The sequence below is a fragment of the Parasteatoda tepidariorum genome, chromosome 3 (genome assembly GCF_043381705.1).
Source record: "Parasteatoda tepidariorum isolate YZ-2023 chromosome 3, CAS_Ptep_4.0, whole genome shotgun sequence".
Taxonomy (NCBI): domain Eukaryota; kingdom Metazoa; phylum Arthropoda; class Arachnida; order Araneae; family Theridiidae; genus Parasteatoda; species Parasteatoda tepidariorum.
Window position 1 is genome coordinate 61,943,410 of NC_092206.1, and position 19,982 is coordinate 61,963,391.

The 19,982-nt window shown below is 27.0% G+C and overlaps 1 protein-coding gene across 1 annotated transcript in view; it reads left to right on the forward strand.

Moving 5' to 3' along the window:
* Nucleotides 1-4,546: 4,546 nt before the first annotated feature.
* LOC107451201 (ubiquitin carboxyl-terminal hydrolase 24) overlaps nucleotides 4,547-19,982 on the forward strand; it is a 69,539-nt gene continuing 54,103 nt past the window's right edge. The window contains exons 1-20 of the mRNA XM_016067220.3: nucleotides 4,547-5,192; nucleotides 8,171-8,345; nucleotides 9,094-9,161; nucleotides 9,534-9,677; nucleotides 9,857-9,976; nucleotides 10,192-10,227; nucleotides 10,723-10,788; nucleotides 11,318-11,458; nucleotides 11,606-11,764; nucleotides 12,772-12,886; nucleotides 13,094-13,197; nucleotides 14,361-14,468; nucleotides 14,960-15,055; nucleotides 16,064-16,222; nucleotides 16,601-16,684; nucleotides 17,390-17,539; nucleotides 17,620-17,751; nucleotides 18,229-18,340; nucleotides 18,765-18,841; nucleotides 19,012-19,149. Coding sequence (XP_015922706.1) covers nucleotides 4,962-5,192; nucleotides 8,171-8,345; nucleotides 9,094-9,161; nucleotides 9,534-9,677; nucleotides 9,857-9,976; nucleotides 10,192-10,227; nucleotides 10,723-10,788; nucleotides 11,318-11,458; nucleotides 11,606-11,764; nucleotides 12,772-12,886; nucleotides 13,094-13,197; nucleotides 14,361-14,468; nucleotides 14,960-15,055; nucleotides 16,064-16,222; nucleotides 16,601-16,684; nucleotides 17,390-17,539; nucleotides 17,620-17,751; nucleotides 18,229-18,340; nucleotides 18,765-18,841; nucleotides 19,012-19,149 — 2,415 coding nt within the window. The 5' untranslated portion in view covers nucleotides 4,547-4,961. The remainder of the gene's footprint in view (nucleotides 5,193-8,170; nucleotides 8,346-9,093; nucleotides 9,162-9,533; nucleotides 9,678-9,856; nucleotides 9,977-10,191; nucleotides 10,228-10,722; nucleotides 10,789-11,317; nucleotides 11,459-11,605; nucleotides 11,765-12,771; nucleotides 12,887-13,093; nucleotides 13,198-14,360; nucleotides 14,469-14,959; nucleotides 15,056-16,063; nucleotides 16,223-16,600; nucleotides 16,685-17,389; nucleotides 17,540-17,619; nucleotides 17,752-18,228; nucleotides 18,341-18,764; nucleotides 18,842-19,011; nucleotides 19,150-19,982) is intronic.

The following is a 19,982-nucleotide window of genomic DNA, read 5'->3' on the forward strand; positions in this document are numbered from 1 at the left end:
TGTTTTGCAATTCAAAAGTTTTTTAATTATTATTTAATAAAATAATATAAAATAATAAATATCTACTAAAAGTTATATTCTGCATGAAATTATCTTTAGGAAAATGAATTTAATAATTGTGTGCAAAATTTTTTTCGATTCGCTTAAAAAGTTTTTGGGATATGGTAAAATACGAAAAAAGTAAAACTAACATTAATTAGCATATTTGAGGTCAACCTTTTGAACCATAAAGATTGAGTCCTCGAACATGAAAATCCTAGCATTAGATCAAAAGTTATTCAGGTGGATCTGTTATTTTTTTTTTCTTGCGCACTGTACATCTATTTGAAATATAGGACAATATTGCTGATGACAGCAAAATATTTTTCATATTTATGTAGGAAGATAATTTATCTGGTGGTTATCCACATATGTATGCTTTAATAATTTAAAAGATTAAGATAGAGAAGAAGAAAATAGGGTGAAATGATGTTCACTTTCACTGTTAATATCAGACATAAATAAAAACATATATCTTCCATTTTGTCCTTTTTCGTATAACTTAGTTAACTTAAATAACAGAAAAATGCATTTTCATGAAAAGAATTTTTGCAGCTACAGAGTTAGGCAAACATATTTTTTAACAAAGAATTTTTGTATCTTAAATATTAATATTTTGAAGGTATCTATACATCGAACTTCTTACAATATGTTTCTCGATATATCAAGCTTTTTTTTATTGCATTTAAAATTTTCACAAGGATGAAATGAAATTTTGATTTAAAGAATAATTATTTGCGGCTATGGAAGGTATATTAAAATTATACTAAACTAATTATATGTGTTGCAAAAATTTCCAGAAAAAAAATTACAATTTCTATTTTTTATTTTTTTTAAATTTTAATTGCGTATCTTTTATTTTCATGCGTTTTTAAAGTTTTAAAATATAATAAGTTGAATAAGTAGTAATCGTTCATCTGCTAATGAAAAAGAAAGGAAAGGGGAATAAACCTTGCAAATGTACATTTACTTAACACTAGACTCTGTTGCAACATCTTTTGTTTCTGTTCTTATTTTTAGATGTTTATGTATGCTGTTACTGTCTATAATCTGCCATTGGAAATAAAAAAAATATAAACAATAAAAAAAAACATTTAGAAAACAAAAAGAAGTTGGTTTTAAATAATTATGTGATAGTATCTTTTCTTTTTCATTTCATACAAATATCTTGGCAAAAAAATAAATGAATAAAATGTTCAATTTACTTTAGTACTGGTATTAATTCGTGCAGATGATTTTTTTGCTTTTAATGCTAAAATTCGTAGTTGTGCAATTATGAACGGAACTTAGAGTACAAAGTAACTCCTAGGTAAAGTTTTAGGACAAATTCACTTTCATGCAGGATATCAGAATTGAAGCAAGCTCATATTTATTTGCTTTACGTTAGTAGAAAAAGACATGAAAATATCCCACGGTTAGCCCGAGGGCGTGATTACTCTCACCCATGACATGATCTCTCTACCACTGTAGTATTACTGTTTATCGCAACTTTCGTCAGTGCAAACTGAGAGCAGTATGCGAATTAAAACGGGGATTCAAATCCAAGTCTCCTCCATGGGAAGTGAGAGCTAAATCACTTATCATAAAAGTCATATCGGCGGCTCTAGAATATTTATTATTTAAGTTGTAAAAAACTATGAAAAATTTAGAATGCTATACTATAAATTTCGTTATAATGGCTCAGGGGGGATAGAGCGTTCGTCTTCCAATGAGGTGAACCGGGGTTCGATCCCGGCGATGGCTGGTCATTACGAATTCCTCATCCGGCTTGCAACGACCAGTGCGGACGTTAAATGTCTTCAGTGGTAGATGGATCATGGGTAAGAGACCCCTTGTGGGACTAACAGTGGGAGGTTCTCGTGGTCATCCTCTTCGTGTAACGCAAATGCGGGTTAGTTTCATCAAAAAGTCCTCCACGAAGGCAAATTTCTCCCAATACTTGATCCGGGAGTTCCCTTGTCTTCTGGATTGGGTTCAAAATTACAAGGCTACGGAGTTGAACATTAGTAGTCGTAAACCCAAAAATCGGGTCGGCTGTTCAACGACGGTTATAACGCTTATAATATATGTCGATCAAAGGAATTGCTGTGCAGTTTTGCCATTCCTCTATCTCACAATTTTGGAGAAAGCGGTGCCTATAATAATACTAAAAACAAATAAATAAAATTCAGCATAATAGAATAAATTTATATATTTTTTTTTTTTTAAAAACATTTTCTCAACGGATAGGTGAACTTTTTCGACGAGGTCATCTTTATTGTAATTTATAAGACAACTTGGCATGTATGGGTATTACAAGTTTATTTTCTATTTTAACTCATATCTGAGCAATTATAATTGGATTCTTGTACTTCAAGAAAAAGATCACGGATACACACACATGTGACCTATGACGTCAGCACTATCTGATAGTTTATAAGCAAAATGGCTTGTTTAGATTTAGCCAAATTTCTCCACATAGGTTAGAATGTTAATTAACGTGGAGTTAATTAAATACAGTGTCGTATCACACATTGAATTCATTGAAATATAATTCTTTTTCGTCTACGCCTCGTACTTAACTTAGATTTATTATTTGCTTATGTATTTTATTGTAATCGTGATAGATTTTTGTTTTGTGTTTCTGGCAATTTCGATGCGTAATTAGCTTGTTTATGTTCTACATGGCTTCGTACCTGTCTTTGTATTAAGTAAGAAATATATCGAAGAATTTATATCCTTGTGAAAGAGTAACGAATGTATCACTTAAGAGAATTGATATTTGACGGGCTTGGCTTACTCGAAATAGAATTTAAAGAACAGTTGCTAACGTAAACAAATTCCGCGTTTCAACAACTAATCAGGATCGAGATACCTACACTACGTCACTTGCAGGAATCTATTGAATTTATAAGCATATATAAATATGTAAACTATTTAAGAGCAAATTAAAAAAAAAAAGATTGACAAACCAACTTACTACTTCATCTCTTCCAATTAATTTAAAATTGGAATTCTTTAACTTTTGACGATGCAACGTTTTACAAAATTCTTTTCTTTATTGAATGTGGAGAAAGTGTGCATGTATTATAGTCAGTCTCAAAAAGTGTGGTCACGTGAGGACGATGGGTAGGAGTTCAGATAATCTTCTATCCCTCAGGGGTGTTGAATAACTTTCCATATATTCCATACTTTTCCACAAACAAAAGGCTTGACCCTCAGAATTTTTCGAGGAACAAAAAGTTTGTCAACTCAATAGGAAGTTGGCATTCAATTGTAAGTAAAATGAACACATTCTCGCCCTTATGTTTTTAATTAATTCTTATTTACGAAAAAAAAAAAAAAAAATTAGATTTTTTTAAGAATTTAATTATATTTCTTTGCAAGACAGTAGCATTTTTCCGACGATTTTTAGATTTATCCAATGGGGGGAGGGCAATTGCCCCTGATTAACTACTGGCGCCGTCTTTGATGTGATGATCTGATTTGTATGCATCATTATAAAATCTTAATCTTTTTTTCTTCTTTAAGCGTATTAATAGGCTAATTAATTAATGTAGACGATATGTTAAGTATTTATCTGAAAAATCTGGTTAAATTTTGATATATTTCATTTCGAAATAATTTTAAAACACAACTTTTGTTTTCGGATTACTTACCTTTAAAGTAATGTAATGGAGTACATTACACAATCTGGAAAGTATAATGGAAATATTTTAGTCTGTGGCGTGTAAACGAATGTTTGAGCTCCTTAATATGCTAATTATATTTGAGTAATTCAATTAACCATACCTAAAATTATTTAAGAGGATCAAAATTATTTTGCTCACAGTTCTAACATTCGTTTATCCAAAAATAATTTCATGCTAAAAAGTATAATTTTATAATTATTTATAATCTAATTTAATAATGATGAACATTTTATTATTGTAAGACGAGCAAATTTTTACATTACGGGCATTACATACGTAATTTTAAGTGACAAAATCTCAAAATTGAACGAAATCGCCTAAATGTACTTTTGTTGCTGTTGTGTAACAGCTATCAATCAGATGAAATACGAACTTACTTTTCCGTTTTTACTTTTTTGTATAATTACATTGATAGAAGAATTTTATTTCCGCCTAGGCAAGTATGGTGGGTATATTGCTTCGCCTTTCATGACTTGGGTCAGGGTTCGATTTCCATTGGTAAAACTGAGTTCGCCCTTTCTCTAATAGTATTTTAGTGGTTCCGAATCAAACCTGCTGGTGGTTTTTAAATCTTGAAAAGTCCAAGCATGATTCAGCGGTTGGAAGGCGTGGTGCGGAGACGGGTAATCAGTGCACAATCTCTAGGGATCTGGCAAAAACTCACACGATTGCACGCTGATGATCAATCACAGTCCTTTACCAACAGTGCAGCAATGTGACTCTTACGCGATATTAACATTTAAGCAAACAAAAGAACTTCAGATTTTTCCTTGCAACCTTTCTTTTAAAACTCTTTTTTTTCCATTTAAACTTTGCCATCAAGCCTAATGTCGAACGTATAATACCCAATATTTTGATTCCGAATAAACTGAAAATCTGATTCAGTTACAACGAGGCTTCCTCTAAACTGAAAAACGAATATTTTACGTTTAAAAACGAGAAACATTTTTTCAACTTTTAGTACCGCTAATTTACTAGTTCTATATTTAAATTCACGTGCTGGCTTCAATCGAAATGAAAACAAAACTTCTACTACAGCTATCAAAATAGAACAACATGGCGGCGCGCATGTTTATAACGTTGTTTTATGTGTGTTAGTGTAGTATTAGTACTGTTTTAATGTTTTTAGCTTATTAGAACTATTAACAAGTGTATAAACAACCAATTGTGATAAAGTTGTGTTCAAAATTTATAGTCATAGTTCCAAATCCGTCTATCAGTGTATAATATTCGAAGAAATGCTAGTGCGACATGGATCAGGAGGAGAACATTACGACTTTGTTGAGTATGGGATTTGAAAATATTGACGATATTAGGAAAGCTTTGCGGCTTGGAAAGAATGATATCAACGAAGCTGTCTCTATACTTACTAATGAACATGCTGAATTTCATTTAGGGAGTGATGAAAATATGAAAGATGTTTCTTCTAGTCATGTCAGTAATGTCGCGCCTCCACCTTACGAGCCGCTTAATAACACCCAAGTGAGTTCAATTTATAAACAAATTCAATAAAAATGCTAAAATTAAATCATCTTATTGTGATATAGAAGTATGAAGATATTGCTCGATCGACTCGGTGGCGATCATTGAAATCATATGATTTTATGAACTCAGAAAATTAAGTTAATGGGAGCCAACCCTGGGAGAACTGTATATTTTTTAATAATTTTTGCAAATAAAAAGTCTTTAGTGCCTTAGGTTTGGTAATTAGCGTAGTCAGGTACCTATGTTGAAATATCCCCTAAATGGGTCAGTCAGACTTATAGTTACTAACATTTGGTGCTGTCTCCCCTTGGAGGGTTTGCTTGTAATAAAATGAATTCAGTAAATAAATTTCAGAATTTTTTTTTTTAACTAGTTGTAATTGTTCCATTTCGAAAGATGGGCGATAAAAATATTTAATATGTAAACTTGAAAATTATAAAACATTAATATTCATTATTTCATCATTTGTGTTCATAATATATTTACAGGGTGCATAGCATTATTAAAAAGTGCTTAAATGTACCTATTTTCGTTTTTTTAAAAGCCCATAAAGGTGCTTTTTTCATTGGGTGTTTTTAAAATGTGCTTAATTTTCCCTTTTTGAAAATGAGATTTTTCCTGTACCTTGTTGATTTTCGTTACGAATTATGCCACAAGACACGGTTCACATTGTTCTATTCAATGTTTTGTTATTTTCACAATTAACTCAAACCCAATCTATTTCGGCGTATTGTCAGTTCATAGCGTATAAAAGTGCCATTTGTTTTACATGATTCAAAAGTTCATGATTTTTGACAATTGTCAAAAACTTTCCATCCCTGCCTAACTATCATATTTTTTTAGAGTGCTTGAAAATATTTTTTGAGTGCTTGAAAGGTGCTTATGTTTTGTTGAATAATTTGGCTACGCACCCTGATTTAATTAACGCAATAGCATAATAAAATGAATTAGAGCATGATTTTTTTTATTTTTATAAATTCTAAATGCTGTTAAAAATGTTAATGTGTAGATTTTAATGTAGGTTTTAATAAATTTATTAAAATGGTGCGTGAAAATTTCTGACACCCACTTGTAAAATTTTTTTCAGAAAAAAAAAACATAATTTTTAAGTTATTTAACTGAATATTTTAGAAAAACTTTTTGCATGGCCCTTCCTTCTTTGAAACTTAAATTTCTCAAATTTAAAAAAAAATGTGAAATTTTGGCAGAATGTGTTCATCCCATCCCTGATTTGCCTTTGCCAGGACTAGTTTAGAAAGACTATTGTAATGTATCTTTTTATAAGTTTTTTTATTATTACCTCTTAATTAAATGCAAACACTAGAGTTTCAAAGTTCAAGATTATTAGCTATCAAAATAACTGACCCACAAGTTTCAAAATTTTTACCTCAATTTCATAAAACAGTAGATAAATTTTATAAAAGTATCATGTCCGTCAATGTTTGTATTTCTCTAAAGTACACAGATATCCATGTTATTAAGAGCAATTTTTTAACCAATTAAATAATCAAAAATGTATCCATGGGTTGTCGTGCCGTTGAGTTTAGTTTAGTTTTTCAGATGCTAAATAATACTTGTTAAGTTTCATTTTAAAAAATGAAAATAATAAGTTTTTGACTTATTTTTAAAAAACTTGATTCACTATTGATATTTAAAATAATGATAGTATAATTCACTATTTATGCTTTTTTCAAATGGAAATTTTGCAGTGACAGGTTAACACTGCTCTTTATAAAGTTTCTAAAATAACATAGAATCTCAGGAAGTTAAAATTTTGAGTTTTTTAAACATTTATCTAGCTCTTTGCATCTTTATCTCATATTTTTGTCGGTTATGTTCTACATGCATTATTTTTATGATTTAATTCTTATATCGCTAAATTTGAAAGGGAATTATTTAAGTAGATTTTCAATTGTTTATAATTGTTTTGACTTATAGCTTGTAAAATTTCCTTAACATCTTTATTTTATGTGCATATATCTCATGTGTGCATAATAATTATAAATATATAAAATGTATGAAAAAGCTGTTTGCAGTATGTTACATGTATTATGAAGGTCAAAATTTGCTCATAGGGCACTCAAAGTTAGCTATCCTATTATGAATCTTTCATTTTACACTAATATTTTGATTTATTATTTACTGTAATAAAGAAAAAAAAATGAAAATTTCGTACAAGTCAGTATATGTTAAATGTATATCTATGTTAAATTCAGTATATATTTTTCTTTGACTTATTTTGAAAGCTTGATTCAGCTTTATTGTATTTTTTCCACCCAAATTTGTGTTTGAATATTTTCTAAAGTATAATGAATTATTTTTTTTGCATCTTAATTACAATCTCAATTAAAATTTCATTTTTTAATGTCCCTTTTTATCTTGCCTACATTGCAATTTTTGAATCAATCTTTATTAACTTTAATTTTGTTATCAGTACTGACTTTAATTTTGTTATCAGTACTGATACGCTCATACATGCTACCTGTCTACCAAAAAGAAAAAAAGTTTTAAAACTTTGCATTTTAGAATGACTAATTAATTTAAAGTTAAATAAAATATATTGTGTTTTTATTATTGTTTGAATTAAACATGTTTTAAGAAACATTTGTTGCCTATTTATTTCCTAGTATCTTAACGTATCTAACGATTTAAAAAAAAAAAAAAAAATATGTAAATTTGTTTTGTAAAATTTTATGTATGATAAGGAAATATGAGGTCAAAATGACATAGCATGTTATGCATATTTTCTAATTTTATTAAAAGTTTTTGCCTTCTTTTGTCTAGCTTTTTAAAATTTGTAGAATAATTTGACTGAAAATTGTGCTTTGAATTTAATGTTTATTCATTTATCTATGTTGTATTATAATATGGATATAATTGATGTTACAACAGTGAAATTATAACAAAGGTGGGGAAAGATTCTTTTATCTTTTGTTTTGAAGTTTTGTTTAACTTTTATTTATCTTATCTTCCAGGCAGTTCAAACAAATCTCAACAAGCCAGATGAAGCAATGGAATCTGATGAATTTCCAACTACTAATTTGTATGAGCTCGAAACTAGAATTTTTACAGATCATTGGTCCATACCTTTTAAAAAAGAAGAATCACTTGGAAAGTGTATAATTAGTGCTACCCAGCTTGCAGAAGAAGGTATGTAAAAAACTATAAACTAAATATCTCTGTTTAGATGTTTTTCTTATGTCACACAGAATGCTGTAAATCTAACAAGTTTATAATGTGTATGAGTCAAGTTATGAGTAACAACCGCTACTGTAGGATTCTGAAAAGACGTTTGAATTTTTAAAGTTTGGGAATTAAGGTTTGTTATTTGTTTCATCAGTGTTATTTTTCTTTTTTTCTTCGTATTTTTTATAAATTAGCATTAAATAGTTCAAAATAATAAAAAAATTCGAAACTCCACATTTAACAAAAACTTGTTTTCTTTAAATATTTTTTCTTAATTTGTTGTCGTTTAATATTAGATTTAAATTTTATGAATGTATTAGTTATGCATGAAAGGAAAAAAAACTGAAAAGTAAATGTTTACTTTTCTTAATTCTTAGCAGAATTCTTAAAAATAGCATAAGAATTATTCTTTTCTAAGAAAGATAACTTGGTCAACCCCATACAATTGTTTATGAACATTAAAAGTTAAGGTTATAAGAAAAAAATAAGTTGAAATAATGTCTTTTTTTCACCTATTACCATTGATGTCAGAAATAATTACAAACGTTGGTTTGGTTCTATAATATTTCCCTTTTTCGTCGGTAACTTAAAAATTGTCGTAACAGTGAACTTTCATAAGATGCTGTACTTGTATATCAAGTTTTTCTGTATTTATGTATGATTCTTACTATAGCATTATTATTAGAAATTGATATCTTTTTTACATTTTAAGGTTTATGTGAAGTCCATGAAAACTGTAGAAGATTTATTGAACGTGTATTACCCGAAGCTTTTAAAAAGGTATGCTGTCCATTTAATATTTTAAATTCAAAACATATGTTTTTATTGATATGACATATAGATTTTACAGCATGACAATTGTCATTAATGTGAAAACATTTTTATGAAATTTAAATTTTAGAAATTTATTTCTGTTATTTATAAATTTTTAATTTTAAAATTCGGTTATTTCTCATTAAATATTCTTTATTTTAAGTTTTTTGTAACAGTTTCTCTCAGTATTTATTGAAATTCAGGGCATGATTATAAGAATCATTTGTTTGCACAATCTATATTTGAATGTGCAATATCTTTTTAAAATTAGGAAATAATAAAATAAATGTAAATATGTAATTTTTAACATAAATGTTATAATTCTCTTTTTTAATATAGCTTTTGACATCCGGTGCTGTGCGTAATTGGGGCTTAGATGTTCAAGAAGGTGTTCGTTCCATGCTGCATTTATTTATTAATTTAGTCACCACTCGACTTAAATCTGATCCAGTTCCTGAAACATTATGCCAAGTTTTGGAAAAGGTATGTTTAGGCTGAGAAAATATTTCTGGTTATTATTTCGACATTGCCTATCTCTGAAAAAATGTCTTGTAGGCAGTGCACTATTTTATTTTCTCTGATAATTGTATTTTATATAAAGCTGTTTTAATAATTCACTTATAATGTTTGTTACTTTTATTTAATTGTTATTGATTTCTTAGGCTTTTGATCCAGAAGCAGAATTTCATATGAAAAATAGGCATAAACCCTGTGCATCTTCACATTGGCTAGATTCTGTTTTTGCCCCTGACCAAGCTTTTGCTGTTAGTCGCAATAGCATTGTAAGTACTCTTACAGTTGTCGATTTTAGTTATTGAATTCTTGATTGTGATTTTGGATGAAAGTGTTTATCTAAATCTTATTTTAAATTTCAAATAAACTACAGGACATGGTGTTAGCACTTTTTAATTTGAAGCATTATGAATTTATTTTCTTCAGAAAATGCATGTTTTTTTCCCATTAAATTTGACATTTACTATTTTTTTATTCGTTGCAGGAACCTTATGGTTGGTTAGTTGACTTGATAAATAAGGTAAATATTATTAATTAATGAACAATATGAAATAAATTTACCTTTACTTCATTGATTTATGTGCTTATAAGTTTTTGCTTTGTATTTTCCACAAATGTTATTAATTTTTATAACACATCATGAGTTGGTGCGTCAGGGCACATGGTTTGATTGTTCTTCATTCTAACATCAACTGATGTTTTTTTTTTAGTTTGCAGAAATTATGCAGGGGTACTATCTATTGCATCTCTTTGCCCATGGTGCTAATCTTGTTCATTGAAATACATTTATTTTTATGCATTCTAATGAATTCATAACAATATTTTATTGATTTTATTTTATGCTCAAGTACACATACTGTTGAATTGTATGAAGATAATTAAATTGGTTATTTAAAATTTTAACAATGATGTTTCCCTTTTATTTGCCCAGTTTAATAGAACTATCTTTTCGGGCATTTAAAATTTATCTTTCATAAATTAATTACTTTTTATAATTATACTTATTTTATTTTAGTTTGCACAGCAAGGGGGATTTAAAGAAATTCAAGAACGTTTTAAAAGTGATGATATTACAACTTTGGTAAGTAGCAAGTTAATTGAATTATTGTGTGAATGTGAAAGAATGTTTTCTTTAGTAAATTACTTTATTTATTGTTATGCTTTTTTTCTTCCTCTTCAAAATACTAACCATTACCAATGCTAATCATTGCCATTAAGTTCCATTGTTTCTAGTTTTGTCTGTGATTTAAAGTATTGAAATGGCTTTAAACTAACAAAATATTTGAGGTAATTCTAACAAAATACTACAGAGCCGCTCTGAGAAAAAATAACCACATAATTAAAAAAAAAAGAAGAAAAAAAGCCTTAATGTAAAATAACTTTAAATGAATTAAGCCAAAAATTTATGAAAAGCACTAAGTTTTGTTATTCACTTTTCAGGAAAAATAAAGAGTCAATATTTTTTTATTAATTCCTAATGTTGTTCCTTCAAATGAAGTTAAAGCATATGTTTTGTTTAAAGATTTTTTTTTTACAAATCATTTATTCAATGAGTAAAATAGTTTGATTTTAAATTTATAATTCTTTGCCTACCTATTCTCTTAATATAGGGTATGGCGGCAATGCTTGCACCATTAGCTAAATGTGCAGAATTTCTGAATCCCACCAAAATATGTCCGCACCTCTCAGTTTGTATGGATATAGCTGTGCATCACATAAAGAGCTTGACAGACAATGATATCAAAAGCAAGGTATGTGCTTGTTCTTTTCCTATTCTTTATTTATGAATATTTTGCAATTCATTTTTAAATTTGTTTAGAAAGTATTTCAATTTTATTTTATCTTTTCCTGCCTATGGCTTTTTTTTTTACCTTTTTATTTCCAACATCTCTTTTCAGAACGTTTGTTCCATCTCTGAACTTTTAAAGAGTATGAAATTATTGTGTCTTCACTTGTGGCCTCAACAGGTGATTGTTACTAACAAATTGTGTCTTGAGGTCATTCTTCGTATGTTAAAATGCCCACATTTTAATGCTCGAATGAATGGCTTGAAAGAGGTTAGTATGAAAAATTACTATTAAATTTTATGTAAGCTGCTAGATAATGGTATCAATTATTAAATAATTTGTGTTCATTTTTAAATTATGTTATTTTTGTCTAACTCCATAACAGTACCACTGAGCAAGCATCGATTTGGATCATGTATTGACTTGGATAATTTTTTACCTATTTGTATCAATTTGAAAGTGCTAACTTGGGCAAAATGATTACTTCCTTGATCCGGCTGTATTCAGAAATTACTGATTCATTAGTCAAGGAAGTTTATCTTTTCAATTTGATACTTATTTGATTTGTCACAGATTTTCAAAATGAATATATTTCTACTTTATATATATTTATAGTATTTTAAATTAATCACATACAATATTTTAATTTGCTTTAAACATACAAAATCATAAAAGAATTTTCATAAATATTTATTGTAAGGCTATATTATTAAAATTTTTAAGTATTTGTTTTTAGTATGATTTTTGTGAGCTTTTTCTAACTATTTTGTCTAAAATTACAAATCCTTTGCTTTGTTAAATTACGAAATTTTTTTTTTCTTTTTAAAAAATTTATCTCATTTAAATATATGAAATTTGTAAGTATAATTAATTTGAATTTGATTTCTAAATTGTCAATTTGTTTTGAACTAAGAGTCTTAATTTTTAGCTCCACTTTTAGTTAAGACCTAAATTTAAGATTAATGTGTATCTGATACTTGAAGTACCAGATTTTTATAACTGATCCCAAAAACATTTGTACTTACCCATCTCTAACGTGTATTGTATAAGGTTATTTTGAGCTTAATCTTTGAAATAAATAATTGATTCACATTGATTTTTCTGTTATGAGTTCTTTTTTTAAATCGTCTTTTATAAAAAAATGTTCATTTTTGTATGATGCGAAAAATTATGTTTTAGTTGTATTTTTGTTAATAAATATGTTTCATAAACTAAAAGAAATTGTCAATTTATATAATTCTTTATCTTCATCATTTAAAAAACAATGATTTTTTTAGGTGATGAAATTAATTGATGATACTTCTAGCATGAGATCATCGAAAATTGCTATAGACTCAGACAATCTTTTAAATTGGTTGTCTGAAAACAAAGTCTTATCTATAGCTTTAGAAGGTAATAGTTTTGTTTTATTTTTTGTTATAGTTTTTCATTTTTATCATACTGGAATATAGTATGTTTTATGCTTGAAATTTAACATCTATAAAAAAAGAATTGTTTCAAAAAATATTTTATAATTATTTATTGATTCAGTTTTTACCTCTGCTTAAATCGTAATGCCTGCTTCAACTCTGTCAAATTTTTTAAATAAATGTATTTCAGGCAACATTGACCAAGTTCAGTATACAGAAAAGATTAAAGGAATTGTGGAATTTACTGGACACCGATTATCATTAGAAGAATTGACTAAAATTTGGATGATGCAGGTTGATTATCTTCTGAATTCTTAAACTATAATTTAATTTAAGTATTTATTTAGCTTTTAAATGTTTTGGTACTTTTTTTTTTGTTATGTAGAATTTAACTTAAAACTAAAGCAATTTTTTTTTTGTATTAAATGTGCTAATTTGTAGATTCATAAATTTTTTACTTTCCATATAATTTGATATTGATTTAAATTATTTAAATATTAGTTAGTATATTATTTAATATATAACTTCGGTATTTGTTCAATTTTATTTTAATTTAGTGTCTTTTTTTTATATACAGATTTAAGTTATTTTCAATAAAAAGGTGAAAATTTAGGAGCTTTCACTTTAAAAATAAAAACCTTTCAAGACATCTAAAAATAGAAGTATAGCTTGCTTTAACCTTAGAGAGTTTAAAAAACTGAAAATATGCAGGTTATTTCCCCTTTTACCATTTGATAATTTTTTAGCAATTGATAATTTTTTTAGTAATGAATATTCAATATTTATATCTATTCTCTTAGAATATATTATTGAGCATGAATGCAAGAAGGTATGAGTGTTTAATAATGCTATTTAATAAGGAGTATTTAATAATGCTAAATGAGTATATGAGTATTTAATAATGCTTATTATGTAATATACATGAATGCTCATTGCATAATAAGCAATATTAAATATTTTGAAGACTTTGTGGCGTAACTACCACTACGAAAATTAAACATCAATTCACTGGTATATAAGACATGCTAACTTGATTCAATCACGAGGTACCTTTTGATAGATGAAGGTTGGCATGGTCGATAACTCCTCCAGGGTTCATTCTAAGCGGGGTTTACGGGGCGGCCCGCCCCGTATGCCCTTTTGATATAAAATATCCGCCCTATTGCCCTTTACTCCTTTTATCCTGCCCTGANAAATACAATGTCCTTTTTTAAACTTGCTGCCCTTTTTTTTAAAAGTATAGTGCCCTTTTCAATTTTTAGCACCCTGCCCTTTTTTTAGTCTAGAATGAACCCTGCTCCTCCCCCACAACTTAAAATGAGAAAAATAAAATGTATGAATTTGATGAAAGTATAAAACCAAAGAGGAATAAAATTTGAAAACTATTTATTACATTTGTTAACTAGTCTAACATTGATAAATTTGTTATCAGTTATTTGTTTTTTTTTTTTTTTCAGGATGGGCAAAATGCACAGATTGTTGATAACATCCACTCTATAATGTTAGCTGCTTCATCAAAATTTAATTCAGAACAGTTTGAACATATGCTGCAATTAGTGCAAGAAGTAAGGGCTATTTTTATGAATTATGTCTATGAAGAAGGGCTTTCAGCTTGTTGTTAAATTGAAAGATATTTTTGTTAAAATTTCACTGTCAGGTTGGAAACATGTTTTAGATTAACTTTTTTATGTCATCTATTAGTTTTGAAAATTAATAAAAGTATCAAGAGAGCTATCTTTTAAGGCATTTTGTTAAATTAAATAGATATTAACCTTTTTTTCAAATTTTTTATTTTATAATTATTTAACTGAATTTTTCAAGAGGCATGTCTACATTACTTCAATGATATTTTTTTCTAAATATCTATATAGACTTTCTAATGAGAAACTAACCAGTAAAATAATCTATGTTTGTAATTAAACCAACTTTAAAATTTTTTATCTGTAGCATTACATAATTTGTAGTATTACTCCTTATATTCTTGTTTTTTGGAGCTTTAACTTTTGTTCTTTTTTTTGCTGATTTTATATTGCTATGTGCATGTATCTTTTTTCAGAGTTGGCAAAATACTACTGATCAAATTAGAAAGCGATTAATAATTTTCATTGGTCGAGTAGGAAAAGAGACAAATCAAGGAAAGTCATCAACCAAAGTATGAACTTTTTAAATATTTGTTATTATTATAAGAGTCATTAACTGTAGTTATTATTTTTTATCTGAAAATATGTTGCATAAATCATGTATTATCTCCAATAAGAAAAAAGTATGCTAATATTAAATATTGGTTTCTGTATTAGTTTTTCTTATTTACCCTACAGCCTTTTTTTTACCTAAAATTCCTCATAAGTATTAAAAAATAAGCTTTATGTTTTCTGACTCTCCTTTAATCATATTGTGCAAGTACTGCAACCTTCCTTGTTAACACATTTTAATGAGAAAATTATTTATACTCCTTAATTTGATCCAGAATCAGTCTAGAAATTATTCTTACTTTATTCAAATAAGTGAGGTGAATGTGAATTTTTTTTGTTACATTGCGGGATTCATCTCCAATAAATTAAAGTGTATTTAAAATGGCATTAATAATTCTGAAATTCTTTTTTAAAAATATGCCATGATCATGTATTTAAACGCCAACAAAAAGTTTTTAAACTTTTATTTCTTTATTGATATTTTTAAGGCAGCAGTTCCCAAAATGTGTTCCATGGAGCCCTTGGGTTCTATGGAAAATTGAAAGGTGTTCTGCAAGTTAGGAACATTTTTGAAACCTCTAATTATATTAAGATATTTAAAAAAATCATTTTTATAAGAAATTTAATAATTCTTACTGCAATAAATACCAAGAAAACACATTTATTTTAAAACAATTGCATGATTAATTTGTCAATCCTCAATTTGTGATAAGAGAACTATTAAAGTTACAAGCATCACTTTTTTTTATACCGCTGTACTATTTCTTAACTTTATAGATTGGCTCAATGACTTCTATTTTAATGCCCCTCACTTTTTAAAATTGGAAGTCTATGTAACAAAAATGGCTTCAGTTAACTATATGAATTTGGCTCTGCTTTCTTAATTTAGTTATGATGTTTCTTTTAATAGTATTAAAGTATTTTTTTTCTTCCAAAAAACTTAATAAATAGTTATGTCTCTTTTGCAGATTGTTGACTTACTATGGGAATTGGCACATTCATTAAATCTCTCTATGAGTTTGATTGAACTTGCTTTAGAAGAACAATTTTCAATACTGAGAGATGTTTCTCATAAAGATTGCATAAAAAAACAGTATTGTGTTAAATGTATTGAAGATATAAAAAAAGTGAGTCAATTTTTTAAAAAATATTATATTAAAATGTATTTAATCATGCAATGTATAAAACCCTTTATTATGTTTAAGTTTCAATAAGCTTTTAAAAATGTAATAACTTTAATTATCAATTAATTACATCATAAATAGCTTTTTTTTTAGAGATACTGAAGAAAAAAAAATTAAAATATTTAAGAACTTTGCAATAAAAATTTTGATCATGATATTTTTTATGTAAAAATTGATTTAAAAAGTTTTAATTTGTTAAAAGCAAATTTATGAAAATTTATACATTTCGGAGGTTAAATTTTCTTACTTTTAGGAGATTGTGTATTATAATTTAACACTGCAATTGTTTTTCAGTCATAAATTAGTTTTTTTTATTTGCAGGGAGTTAATGTCCTTCCCGCACTTCGTTTATTACACAACATTTGTAAAAGCATTTTAAAATCTGGGGTATATAAGCAAGACCGAGTAAGTAGAGCCATTATTGTATTGTTTTATAAGAATTTTTTAATTAAGAATATTTCATGAATGTGTTATAGAATTTTAACTTGCAATACTTGTTTTTAAAGATTAAATGGTTCAATTGAAAATGTTGGGCATGCATTAATTAAAATATAAATGAACTATTTGATACTTTAAATAAAATTGTTTGAATGTATAGTTTATTAATCTGTTATTTGTAACTTAATTGTTAATGTTAGCTTAGATTGTTTTTTTGTAAGAGCAATTACAAATTTAATTTTTTAATTTATAAATATGTTTAATTTTTTTTTATAAAATATAAACTTGTTTGGTAAATCTACTATTTTGTTTTGAAAATTTCAAGTACATGTCCATTTGTAGTTCTTAATAGCTAAAAGACTGACACTTTTTTTCTTATTAGTTTTCTGCAACATTTAGTCATGACTTAAAATGATTAAACAAGTATATTTTTAATATATATATAATAAAAATGATATTGCAGTTGTTCACATAGATGCCTTTGCAAATATTGTATGCACTACAATAATTATCTTACCAAATTTCTTGCTTCTGTGTACAAAAAACATTTTCTAAAATTTATTTCTTACTATCGCTGTCTTTAAAGTTTATATTTTATGGTGTATATTTCATTAAAAAGTAATTTAGTTTATTTATTATTAAGGCTTTTAATTTTGTTATAACTTCTTTTAGGCTAGTTTGCATGAACTGAACAAAAATCATGACATGTTAAAATTAGTAACCACTAGTTTAGCTAAGTGTCACAAACAAGCAGCTTTAGCTGCCGCTAATGGAGATCTGAAGCCTTCAACTATTGTTGATGGTAGATACTCTCATGAAGACGTAAGTTATGTTTTGTAAAAACTTTCTTAGCTGGAATTAGTGTGATCACAGTTATAATATTTTATTACTTTTATTTTTAGTATCTGATTGAACATTTAAGTTTCATGCAATTCATTTTACAAGATGGTGCTCAGTATTTACCATGGATTAGAGCTAAAGATATTTGGGAGGCTTTGATATCTGATCCTGATGCATGTGACAGAGATAGGGAGGTAAGTTTTTCACAATTGATTTGCTATAACTTGGAATCTTACATAATTGTTGTTAGGACAATGTGGTCGCTTTTGGCTCTTCTCTCTAACCAATCTATTGGTAGCATTTCGCAGTTCAAAACCACCAGCAATAAAGTAATAAAATGAAGACAAAGTCATTGAAATAATTTACAATTAAGAGTTTTTAAAAATTAAATTTATATTTTTGAGATATGAGTTTTTTATTAGCAAAAATTTCATGTTTTTGAGAATTTTAATTAAAGGTAATAAATATTTTTATTAGCTAAAAGTTATTACACAAAAATGAATTTATTTTTAAGGAGAATCATCCCATTTTTTGGGAAAATTATTTTAATGTTAATATAAAATGTTGGTTACAAGAAATTGTTTTACAGATATTGATTGTTTTTGTTTAGAATATTGTATTTTTTGCTATTTTAATAACTTTTTTTAAATATATATATGCTTTAATTTTAGATATGCTTGGAATGGTTTACTAAATGTCTTCAAGATCTTGAATCGGAAACTCAAACTTCATTATTTCAAAACAAGTTATTAAAGTTAGAACCAGCTCAGCTGACATATACAGGTTAGTGCATAAATTAGTATAATATTAGATATGCTCAAAATTTATACAAATGTTAATTTTAACGAAATGGAAGCCTACTTATAATATTTAGCCCATTAGAGATTCAATGTTATCATTCCACTACCTTCTTTTTGCATGAAAATCTGCTCCACATTAGTTTAGCTAAATATACAGTGATTTTCTATGAAGTTTTTATATCTTAATAATTAGTAATCACATTATTTAATGAATTTTAGAAATTGTATAAAAATGTTGTACTATGTTGTTTAAATGATTTAGTTTATATCTGTTCAAACAGCAAAAGCAAAGAGTACTCGAAGTACAGAAGGTTATTTATATGTTATATTTTACTCTTTCTTAAAATTTGTTTTTAACTTTTATTCTTTTTTATTTTAAATTAATGTATGCTCATTTTATTTTAAAGGTTTTAATTGTTTCAAAACTTACTTTGAGAGTGTCAATGCTTCTGAACATAGATTAAAGCGAACACCATCATCATTAGTAAGTCATTAAAATTTTGTTTCATTATTGGTTGATTATTATTTAATATTCCATTTTTTTAAAATTTTTTATGTTGATGTCAAATTCTAATTTTTATATATATATATGTATATTAAATGAATAAACACATTTATTTGGCCACAAAATCTAATTAAATGCTATTTTTTTAGAATGTAGAAAAGTTGGAGTTAAATGGAATTGATTTTTTATGGCAAGTTGCTTTATCTTCTGATGAGGTTATTGCAAATGTCGCTATAGATTATTTGTTGGAAATATCTTATCATGCCTTAGTTCCAAGACTTAAAAAAGTAAGAGATTTTTTAAAACTTCTTTGAATATTATTATATTTAATGATTGAATAACACATTTTTGTCCGAATCATTGAAATAAAAAAAGGCAAAATATTGGAATAATTTTTGATTAAATGAACTGATTTTCAAGCATTAAAATGGGATCTTGATGATTCAAGGGACTATCCTTGAATATGTAATTAATTTGCACGGAGAACATTTTAAGTTACAAACTCAAATTTAAAATTATGATTTCTCTTACTTTACATATTTTTAGTTTAACTGATTCTTTATCTTTGAACTTACGGTAGTAATCACAATCTGGAAAATATGATACAAAAGTCTTGTACCATATAGTACAAGACAGCAATTGAAAGTTTGAGTCCCTTAATGTTTATTGAATTTTTTTTTACCTATTACACTGTTGTTACCTACTAGCCTGTTTCACCATCTTGCCTATTTCACCAAAAGCATGTTTTATAGTTGTGTGCAAAAATATTTAAATTCGCTTTGTTAATTCTAGAGGCATGGAGAAATAGTTAATAGTGAAATTAACTTTAAAAAGTCCAAAATTTCAATGACTATACTGATCTAACTATTGGAACTATATTTTCCAAATTGTAGCTGACCTCCACATTTATTTGTTCAGGGAAAATATAATTTGTAGTGCAAATGAAATCTAGAAAAAACATTGCAAAGCCTACAAAAAAAAAGAAAAAAGAAAAAAAAGAAATTGAAATCAATTTTCAAAACCAATGAAATCAGGTAATGATTCAATTTTTGTTTAAATAGTTTTTTTTGTAAGGAGTTTAAGAGTATCAGTATTCTAGGTAATAGTCTAAATGGATTTT